This window comes from Fusarium subglutinans, assembly GCF_013396075.1.
Source record: "Fusarium subglutinans strain NRRL 66333 chromosome Unknown NRRL66333_c0000099, whole genome shotgun sequence".
NCBI classification, from domain to species: domain Eukaryota; kingdom Fungi; phylum Ascomycota; class Sordariomycetes; order Hypocreales; family Nectriaceae; genus Fusarium; species Fusarium subglutinans.
In genome coordinates, this window is record NW_023502162.1 from 53,855 (window position 1) to 64,837 (window position 10,983).

General features: G+C 49.2%; 4 protein-coding genes across 4 annotated transcripts; 3 read left to right on the forward strand and 1 right to left on the reverse strand.

Moving 5' to 3' along the window:
* Positions 1-1,462: 1,462 nt before the first annotated feature.
* Positions 1,463-4,323, forward strand: FSUBG_7647 (calcium related spray; the record flags this gene model as incomplete). The annotated part of the gene is made up of 2 exons (XM_036685974.1): positions 1,463-1,763; positions 1,817-4,323. 2 exons carry the CDS (start codon positions 1,463-1,465, stop codon positions 4,321-4,323), a joined length of 2,808 nt encoding a protein of 935 aa, XP_036536833.1.
* Positions 4,324-5,482: 1,159 nt separating this feature from the next.
* Positions 5,483-5,794, forward strand: FSUBG_7648 (uncharacterized protein; the record flags this gene model as incomplete). Its single annotated transcript, XM_036685975.1, has 1 exon — positions 5,483-5,794. The coding sequence occupies one exon, from the start codon at positions 5,483-5,485 to the stop codon at positions 5,792-5,794; it is 312 nt and encodes a 103-aa protein (XP_036536834.1).
* A 2,955-nt stretch (positions 5,795-8,749) lies between these two features.
* FSUBG_7649 (uncharacterized protein) lies at positions 8,750-9,928 on the forward strand (the record flags this gene model as incomplete). The annotated part of the gene is made up of 3 exons (XM_036685976.1): positions 8,750-9,473; positions 9,534-9,699; positions 9,757-9,928. The coding sequence occupies 3 exons, from the start codon at positions 8,750-8,752 to the stop codon at positions 9,926-9,928; spliced, it is 1,062 nt and encodes a 353-aa protein (XP_036536835.1).
* A 94-nt stretch (positions 9,929-10,022) lies between these two features.
* On the reverse strand, positions 10,023-10,584 carry FSUBG_7650 (uncharacterized protein; the record flags this gene model as incomplete). Its single annotated transcript, XM_036685978.1, has 2 exons — positions 10,023-10,355; positions 10,408-10,584. The coding sequence occupies 2 exons, from the start codon at positions 10,582-10,584 to the stop codon at positions 10,023-10,025; spliced, it is 510 nt and encodes a 169-aa protein (XP_036536836.1).
* Positions 10,585-10,983: the final 399 nt, after the last annotated feature.

A 10,983-nucleotide genomic window follows, 5' to 3' on the forward strand; every position in this document is an offset into this window, starting at 1 on the left:
ATTGCACACAACAGTGACACAGATAGAGAACAGTATGGAGTAGGTGGTGCTCTGGGGGAGGAAAGAAAACTCAGGATCGCGATCTTAAGTGACAAAAAGACTTAGGCAAGTTAGCCTAAGCTTAGGGGACTCTCTTCTAAATACTTATGTCTACTCTCCCTTATTGCATGTCAATTTTCTCCTTCAACTGCTTCGCTTGCAACGCTCTGTAGCCGCTATTGGCATGATGCATCACTTTCACTGCTCTCTCCAATCAAAGGACTTTCCAAGAGCTGCCAAGTTGCAGAAAACAGTCGCAATGGTTGCAAGCCCGACACGTGGAAGGGACAATTCCCCGCCTCTTGATTTTTAGTTTTGGAGAAGCGTTGTTGGCCAATCGATAACAGCCAACTCCCCGATGGTGACGCCAGAAGCCGGTGACAGCGAGCAAAGCCTTACTATACTGAGTCGTGTAGCGAGTACGCAGAACGAAGTTTCGGTGTAGGTATCCGTAGATTGCAGCATCTTGAGCGAATTTACTGCCTTGCACGCAGTATCTCCCCTTTGCACAGAATTGATAATCTATCAAGAGAAGGACTTTTGTCTGGGGCTGCATGGTCTCGAGCATGTCGTGATAGAAGTAGATACCGAAAAACGATAAGCGTGGTCTGGCAAATTGAGAGTATTCTCGCTACTGCTCACACCAAATTTAGTGCATGCCCAGAAAATGTGGTTGGATCAGGCTTCTCCAAGATCTAGTTAATCCCAACCTTCCCTGTTTTCGTACATTACCAAGATTCAATACTTGTTCTAGTCTCGATTTATCGTTATCTCTCTTTTTGACTCAAGCAGAATAAGTTCAGTCTCTCAAATCCAACACTTTGCATTCTTCGCCCGTTGCGAATTAAATTTCGACTCTTTTCCCATTAATTAAAACCCCTGCAGCTGCCATCCCGCCAACCTTAAATTCCCGTCCGTCGCGAGGTTGCCGATCTTTAGTGGCTTCTCCCGGCCGCTGCGCCACTGTTGTGTCTCTCGAAAGTCTTGGGGGGGGGTTACACCTACGTCAAACAAACACGAGATTTTGCATTGGCACAAAGAACACCAAGCTTTAATCTCCCGCGCGTAACTGGACTTCTTCTCCCTCCTCTGCCTAGGACAACTCCCGTATGCTCGATCGTCGATAACGCTTCGTTCACCTTTTCGCGCCGAACCCCCCTTACGCCGTTATAGCCGCATGCGAAATTATCGAAATATTGCTCGAGAACGTCAACTTCCTATCTGAGACCTGCAGTTCCTGATCTACATGCCCGAATCGACCAAATTTCCACCACCAAACTCCTCGATAACGTTACACACTTCCTTCTCTGGACCAAGATAATATTTGAACCAAAGAAATTGACGACGATATCGTAAAGACCGCCCTGGCGGGCTTGCCCGCGTTCCGCTTCTTCCGACCCCCTGACCACATCTCATCGTCAAGATGTTCGCGACACAACGACCTCTGGCGGCATTGTCATGCCTTCTCTCCGTTCTAGGCGTTATACCAAATGTCTGCGCTCAAGACAAGGTTTACATCAACGGAACTGGCGACAATGGTGTTTTCCACGAACGGCTCGATGTTAGTCGGACACCGTCATTATACACGGGCGACTTTGACGACTGTCTGAATGATGGAAGTCTTTTCAATGTGACGGGTTTCGACACGGCTTATTACTCTGATAACCTCACCGTATCCTTTCACGTCTATGGAAGCACCAATATTCGCCAGGAAAGTGTCATGCGTACGTTGCGAAACTTTATCACGCCCTGCTTGATCAGTCTAACCAGATTCTAGTGCACCTTTCTATTGAGGTATATGGAGAAGAGCGTTTTAACAAAACCTACGACCCTTGCGCGGAAAACGTCACAAGCCTTTGCCCGTTGAAGGCCGGTCAACCCATCGAGGCATACATCACAACTTCAATATCTGCCAATGACATTGCAGGAATTCCGTCAATTGCTCTCAACATTCCCGACTTGGAAGGATACTCGCGCATCCGAATCTTTGCCAACTCAACACAGACAGAAATTGGGTGCTTCCAGGCTACTATGAGTAACGGAAGGACCTTTTCACAGCCTGAGATTGTGGGATCAATACTGGGAGCTTTCACTGTGTTTGCGGTGTTGGCCTCATTCGCAACGGCGATATATGGCGTTCAGATCCCGCATATCAGAATGCACTACGCCCATTCTTTTTCAATTCTGATCATTTTCGAAACCTTTCAATCAATCTTCTTTTCTGGGGCGCTATCCGTCAACTGGCCTGCCCTGCTTCCTGCCTGGTGGAGCAACTTTGCGTGGACTGCCGGCATGTTTGCCAGCCTTGACATGATTGATGCTATCAGCCCGTTTGCTGGCGTGTCTGGGAACGCCAGTCAAGTTGGCTCTGCAGGGTCAGTCCCCATCAACAATGGCGGTGGTCTTGCGCAGCAGATCTTTGGCCGAAGCTTTGGAAGACGATCTGTTCCCCAACTTGAGAGTGTTGTCCACTCGTTAACCCGTCGCCACGACTTCAACTCTAGCAACCCATACGACTATGACTGGGCTGGTGAACCTCGAAATCCTGGAATGCCACTCCCAGGTGACTACTCTGGCTTCCCTGGTGTACTATCTGTGGTCGGCATCCCTCGAAATGACGCGTTCATCATCGGGCTCATCTGGTTCCTTGTTGTTCTAGCAGCCGTTGCCCTATTCGTGGCAACGTCCAAGCTTGTGCTTGAGTTGTGTCACAAATTCAAGCTTATAAAGTCCGATGGCTTTGACTTCTTTCGTTCACATTGGGTCGGATACATGGCCGCGGGCCTACTTCGAACGCTATTCATCGCTTTCTTCGTCATGATGACACTGGCCATGTTCCAGTTCTCGATCAACGCTCCGCCGGGTCCGACTGCTATTGCTGCAGTCATTTTCGTGATGTTCTTGGGCTTTGCTGGCCTGACAGCGTATGCTTGCTCATCCAGGCTACGTGAAGGCAAGTATGAAGTCGTATCTGATACGCTTCGCTTTGAGCAAGGGTTGGTCCTCAAGAAAATTCCATTTGTGGCAACGACACTCGCAAGCTCCATCGGCGAGGAGGAACAGGCCCACAAACCGCGTCTCTTTGCCAGCCTGCCTATTCGCCGCATCAAGTTTGTCGATAAGGACCCTGAAAGACCAAAGGTTCACCAAGACGAGCCCTATATCAAGCGTTATGGGTGGCTTTCGGCACGATATCGACTCTCTCGATGGTGGTTCTTTACGGTGTACTTGGCATATCAGTTTGTCCGAGCATGCTTCATCGGCGGAGGTCGAGCAAGCCCCTTGGCACAAGTCTATGGTCTCTTTGTCTTTGAAATCGTCGCTTTGGTCATTATCATCAAACTCAAGCCTTTTGAAGGATCTCGCAATACGACGGCAGCGATTTGGTTACTATCGATCTCGAAGATCATCACTACTGGCCTTTCCATCGCATTCTTAAGAACCCTCGACCTCAGCCGCGTTGCAGCAACAGCTATTGGCATGATCATCCTCGTGGTTCAGTGTTTCCTTGCTGCAGCCATCTTGGTCCTGATCGTCCTCGGAATGGTATCGACGTGGATGTCTCTGTCTCGCAACCGCGAGGACTTTCCAGATAAGATTGATGACTTGCGAGTGAGGTATTTCGAACACATGGAAGATAGAGCAGGCACGTCGAAGCCCAAGGAAGACGAAGTGGATGAGCTTGCGGAGTTATCCAAGTCCATCTTCAGTGTCAGCAATGTTCGACGCAATACCCAGAACAACGCATTGCCAATGGTAGAGGGCTCAAACTCACAGGTTCCGTCTCATCCAGCACATCCACTCAACCGACGCAGGGCAAACAGTGGCGGTTCGAGTCGTCACTCGGTCAACAGTCTGCCTCGAAGTGGCCGTACCCACCGTGCATCGTGGAGTGCGAAAGACTTTGCAGAGTGGGATGCCGACATGAACAGAGGAGACACATCACGAATGAGTCGCATGCGAACTAGCTCATTGCGTATGCAAGCATCGAGATACTCTGGTAGTCGGCCACCAATGACGCCGACTCGAGAATCCGCCGAGTTTCCTCGTACGAGTATTAATACCCTGAGCCCAGAGGACAAAGATGCGATCGTACAAGACAAGATCGAGGAGAATGCTGCTACGCCAAAGAGAAGAAAGAGGACCGTGAGCTGGGCAGATCAAAGTTCAATCTGCGAGGAACCCATCAATGAGGCTCAAAAGGTGGACGATAAACCACTGGAGAAGATAGACTCGACTGGTGGCCGACAAGAAGAAGAGGCCAAGTCAAACTCCGGGCCATAGTCGCCTTGGATCTGTTCAACGGAATCTTGGATTATGCCTCGCAAGGTGGCATCGTCGTTTACTTACATATGGGTTTCATTATGACCATGGATGGCGCTTTGCATTTACCCATATTCCCCCCTACCCAGTCAGCGAACGCTTGACTGCTGGGTTTCAACTATTGCATTTTGTATATATCGAGCATGACTTGGTCGTCCTGCCGGCACAGGAAGCGACTTGCGAATTATTTCCATTGGAGTATATTGAGACGCGACATGAAAAGACAAAGACTATAGAGGAACTAGTCAACAATGATGTCTGGAGTTTCAGGTTCTGGGACCTCAGATTGAGAACAATTATAGATAGTTAATACATCACTTGAGATTTGAGCACAGTACATTTGCATCTGACGTGCAACTATCGTCTGTACATGACATTCCCTTGAAAGTGCTGCAGTGCACAAAAGTCAATGGTCAAGCATCGCATTAAACAAGGCGTGTTGCACGGTCATTTCAGTGTCTAGAATACTAAGATTTGACAATTGTCATCTAACTCTAATAATAAATCATGTCTAAAACACTGGGAATTGGCCGTTGTCATCGACACCTAATAATAAAGTAGAAATTAAACACTCAAAGCATCTCTTGTGAATGTGATCGGACTCTCCGTGGCTGTTACGTTGCACATCCTACAGCCTTTCAACCATGAATTTACAGATATATGTCTTGATAGCAGTCATGGCAACTTCTAGTACATATGAGCTCAATGTTTGTTGGAGTTGAATTGAATGTCCTGCCTGCTTTGGCTACCTATTGAAGCAAACACTCGTTCCATCACTTTCTCTGTCGAAAGATCCGGTCCCCTCGTTTTCTTAGCTACTAACCTATTGTCCTTGATGCTATTATTCCCTCTCTCTATAAGGTAAGGTAGGTTACCTACTGAGTTGCGATGCAAACGCTGCGTCAATGATAGGAAACCTCAATGAAGCAGTTGGTTCTATTGTCAACGGCGTTCGCTCCTTCTTGACGACTTTCCTTCTACTTGAGACTGACCGTCACGACTGACAATCTTGCTCTTACCTATTCTTCTTCTTTCTCTCGTTCATCATTCATCGACATCACAAGCTTCATTTGACTACCTTACTACAAGAACATACATCAACTTTCATCAAGTATACATCATGGCAGACAACAACAACAACAACAACAACAAGAACAAGAAACCCGAAACTGAGAAGGAGAAGGAGAATATGAGCGAAGCGACCCGCGAGGATCTACGGCGCATGAACATCGGCCTCACAGACCAAACCACCATCGAGACCCTCTCCCGTGCCGGTATGATGGCCAAGAATAAGAGAGACCAATCACACTTCCATCGTGATAAGACCGTCGCCCCCGTCAAGGCTGCTGGGAAGAAGGAGGGTGAGGCTGAGGAGGACAAGTATAAGAATACAGGCGGTGGTGACAAGGAGCAGAACAAGAAGCAGACTTGAGCATAAGTTGCTTTGACGATACGGAACTCGACTTTCAATGGCCACTTGAGCTTTGATCGACCATCTTAGAGGTATTATACTATCCCTCCTATATTGAAAGCATGCTAATAGGAGGATAACTTACTAGCTTGGCTGTTCTGCCCTGCAAGATCAACGACCAAAAGCTCACACGGACACAAGAACCACGAGTTGCTATCCCAAAAGGACGAGGGGCCGAGAGATTGACCAAGGTCCAAGCGGGGGATCGGAATATACTGCGAACTCGAGCGCGACTCACGAACTCGAGATTTTCTCGTCTTTTCTTTTTCCGTTCTTCTATCAATTTCTTTTGTCTTAGATACGGAGTTGGGGCATGGATGGCGGTGCGTTTGTTTCTTTCCCCCCCTCCCCATCCTGTAGCAACCCGCAGGAGGCAGCATGGCTAGGCATGGAATCAGCGAGAATTGATCAACTGAGAACGAGAACGAGAGAATAAGCTGCAGCACCGCAATCATGTTTCCTCCCTCCGTGAAAACCTGGTAGAGCGCGCGCTGTGAGTATGGAACATCCATGTGTTTGTATGTGCATTAGCGTGAGACAACAACACGAACGGCCAACAGCATAGTACAATATCCGTTTGTACGATTTCGAGGCTTGCATGAGGCATCAGATCATGGCTTGGTTGGAAGAAGAGCAGGGCAGGTCATCGCTTTTCAGGCCTGTTCCCGTTTTCCAAGAGATGAGACAGTTTGAGGCGACAAGTGGAGTGCTTCGAGTAGGCTGTAGGCCAGCCCGTAAGCTCAAGCTGTAGCTGTAGGCTATGCGATGCGATGTGATGGCCTCTCTCGGGCTGCAGCTGCAGCTTCAGCAGTAACAAACGATGAGATCTGTCTCACCCTAATATGCCGTCTTCTCTTTTCTTCGATCGTCATTCATTTCATGCCATGCCACGCCATGCCACGCCATGTCTCTCCCGTTCACTCACTCCTTCATTCGTTTGCCTGCTCCGCTCGCTTGCATACAAAATAAGCGCTTTTCATGCTGTATCCCGTCTCACCGGTCTGGGGGAGATGCATATGCGGTTGTGTTGCACAGGCGCAAATGTCAGTATCATGGCCAAGCCTGGTCTTTCAGCCTTTACACAGACGGTAGAGACCTGTTATCTCTGTCTATCCAAGTCCCGACGGTAATAACAAGCTTGACTAATTAATCAACTAAAAGCCAGACCCCATAGCCCATGTGCTTACTGTCAGGGGTCACCCTTGTTCAGAGCGACCGTATCCTGCAAGCACACGTCTTGGCAAGCCTGGACTCGACTCTTGAGCCTGTCTCTCCAGCGTTTGAATGTCGCAATCAACTCTCAATCTGGGATCACGAGATAAGCTGAACAACTCTAGCTTAGGCTTGACGGGACGAAGCAGGGGACTCGGGCCAGGATCCAAGGTCCAGGGTTCAAACTCCAAGATCGAATGACTTGATCATGACACGATCTTGTCCCAACACGGCAGACGATCTGTGAGCGAGGCTCTTTAGATCGGCGAGATATCGAATCAAGGCCAAGGGAGGACTTGCCGAGATCTAACGAGACCAGACTAGATCAGACCCATCGAGCCATTCTCTTCTTTATTTTTAAGTATGTGATATGAGACAAGTCCACTTCGAAGCTCGATTCTTTTTCTCCGATCTCAGATACATACGTCCAGGGTCTAGTCTATACGTCCCCTGTCTCTGACAGAGCCCATCGACCCGGCTGCAGCTCGATCGAGGCGCACAAGTTGCCATACAAGCGCTGATATAGAAACGGTCACCCCCAATAGTGTGGGCGGATTCTGCCGGATCAGTTCATTCCCGTTTGACGCCCGTTGGATAGCCTTTGGAGGTGTGTGAGTTGCAACAAACGGCTGCGTGCATGCATGCATACATACAAGACAGTACCGTACAGTACAATATATCATAGCTCGCCTGTTATTTTATGAGCAAGGGCGAACACCCTCTCCTTCTGGTGACCGACAGACTCGGAAGTCTGAGCCGTCTGCATCTACCCATCGCGTGGCGTCCTGCGCCTTGGAGAATAGAGAAATCGACTTCCTGCGAGGGGGGTTGATGTCAGTCGCTGCAAGCACGATTCGCCCCCAGTCGTTGTAGGCTATAGTCAAGCACGTTCAAACGACAACGGCATTAGCTTATCTGAACTGCATGCATTGGGGCAGATAGCCGTTTGTGCTTCCACCACGGCCGACACTGGGAAAAAGCAACCGCCCGAGACTTGCAGGGGACAAGAAGCCTCCTGAAGCGACGACAACTCTCCACTTTGAGATCGTCACTACCATCCTGACAAGTCAACCGACGACATATTTGCTTCTGCCCAACGAGGCCGGGTCCGTCACTCACTACGAGCCTAAGACAAAGAACACTGAGGCGAAGAGAAAACGTGGCGGCGCCATCCATAGACCTTTAAGGCCTTCGACAGCAAGACTAATGCCGTGTCCCGCGGAGATGGAAAGGCGCCGCGTGAGGAAAGCCGTTGTTCCCGCCTTGTAGTGGATTTTTGAACTGAAACTCGAGGCAACGGATGCAAGATAGACTAGATGTGAGACTCTTCGTGTGCTCATGCTGCAACTAACCCAGAACAAAGACTCCCAAAGTCAAGGGAGTAGGAGGAGAGAACAGAAAGACCTAGCACTCATTGCCTGTTGTCCTGATATTTGCACCATCGTTCGTAGCCAGAAAATAGAATAAATACTCCTCCTTGTGCAACATATTCCAGCCAAGTCTCTCCCATCGGAAACCTGCTTCTCGTTACCACTATCGCCAGCTTCCATCATTACACCATCTTCAAACTTCACCAATCAACACAAGAAACATAGGAAACATTGCACATACCCACAGACCCTATAGCCTATCATCCTTACCACTTGCTGTCCAGCTACTTCCAGTTACCAAACGCAAGCTTCGCCCAAGAATTAGCCCGTCACCATGTCCCAGTCCCAGTCTCAGTCCCAGTCTCAGTCTCAGTATCGTTGGATCTTCGAGTATCCTCACGTGGGCTTGAACATGGTCTCTGGGTCTCCTCCTAAGCTCCACAGTCTTGATGAGCCCAGTGATGGTTCCGGTCCCAAGATTGACCCACAGACCTGGTCTCATGAAATTGCTTCGGATACCGACAGTGATGATCAAGACGAGTTGGATGACTCGAAACATGCGAAACAAGACGACCCAGGATCCGATAACAACCAGCACAATGGTCGCTGGCATCCGCATGCACTTCATTTTCTCGCTCAGGTTCCTCAAAGTGACGACGACTGGTCCCACTACCTCAGTAGCAACATCGATGTCGGCTCCTTGTGCCATCGTCTCAGGTTGCCCTACCTGTTCCCGGGCTTTCGGGCTCACCTTGACTGGCCACGGTTCTTCAACGAATGTACCTGGCATCTTGGCCGAGCTTGCAACAATCCCTCTCTTGGTTCCCTTTTCTCACTCATTTTCGTGGCTGCGTGTCATGTGGCACTCATCGATGGCTGCCCAAAAGAGCATGTGTACAATGGCCTGAGGGCCTGCGTGAGACAGTGCGGTATTTCAGAAGAAGAATTAACGCTACCCATGTTAGACAGGATGAGAGAGGGAGTTATCACAGGCATCGGAATACTCAGAAAGTATAGTGAAGTGGTTGGCTGTCGTGCAAACGAAATTCCCTTGCATGGTAAGTTTTGAAAGATTCCAGATTTTCCCCATACCAGAACTGTCCCTAAGCCCCCTCCAGCACACAATTGTCTCCAAGTGTTCCAATGCCGTAACCCTGCCTGCATCCGCCTCATTAAAGACCAGATATCATCAACCTATCGGCCGACAACACCTCTCGAATCTGAATACCTCGAGATACCCTCTCTGGTTTATGAAGTGCTGGGGGGCCGGCACTCCAAGTGGGAGTAAGGTCTGTCCATTTCCTTGCTGACTCTGTCCTTATGCCTGACTACTGCTCATAGATACAAAACCATCCACCGTATCCTGTGCCCTCCAGAAACAGAGAGTATATGTGCATATGGCTGCATTGATGTGACTAGCGTGATGGAATTCGAAGAACGGGATGATCTTGTTGAATGGGACGGGAGTTTAGATACTGAGTTGGCGTGTGTGTCCAGTATCGTTGATAACTAGGAAGTGCTGTACGCGTGGAGATTGAATAGATAAAGAGAATCCGCCATCTCAACCCATGTGTCCATACTCGTTGAGAGCTGTTGGGATAGAAAGTTTACCAATGCTGGTGTTTGGAGCACGGTGCTGTCTGGAACAAGATGTAGATGAACCGAACACTCCCATTTCCTTGAAACTGGATCCCCATTTCGTTCAAGTGAATGACTGTTCGTGGATCCCAGTTGTGAGGGATGGCCTCATTACTTCCGCGTGGAATCAGTTCGACCTGTGCGTTCCGGTTGCTCAAGGGCACGAGCAGCGCAGTGGAATGATATCCCGGCCACAGGGCACTGCCTTTCTGCAGTCGGAAGGCTTCGGATCGGAAGAAGGGTCTCTGGAGATCTTGGATGATAGCACCACGGCTAGTAGCCCATCTCACAAGTGGTCCACTCTATCACATCTGGTCAGAAGATACTTGGTTATTGATATATACTGAGACTTACAAGGCCCCGAATCACTTCATCACTCAAGTCTGCGCACGGCTTTTCCAAGCCATACGAACCCAGTCTCGATTGCTTCTCTCCAGGTGTAGAAGTGAGCACTTCTACGATGGCCTTTTCCTGGAGGGACTTGATGTGGTCGTTGAACCGATAGACTTCGATGTAAGGCACTTGCGCCATGGCTTCTGGGTTCAGGGGTTTGGGATATATTGGGCTTATAGTCGAAGAGAATGCAATGTTCGGTATTCAAGAGGAAAGTAAGAGCACACTTGTTGAACTGTTGAAAGTCGGTCGGTGATAAGATCACTGAGACGAGGATGGGAATAACGGTGGAGAGACCCGGCGGCTTTATACTTATATGTTTAGAGCCGTAAGCGTAGGCGATCAAATATGTGAGCGTCGAGTTGCACTGCTGTTGGCTTCCACATGGGTGTTTGCGACGCATAAGCAGCAGCAGAGCGGCGAAGCTTCCTAGGGTGAGCCCGGCCTGTATACCACCCTTATACAGTGCATCCGGCCTGAAGAGGTCCCTCGATAAGCATTGCATTGCATTGCATTAGTTCATCATTCGCTCATTCC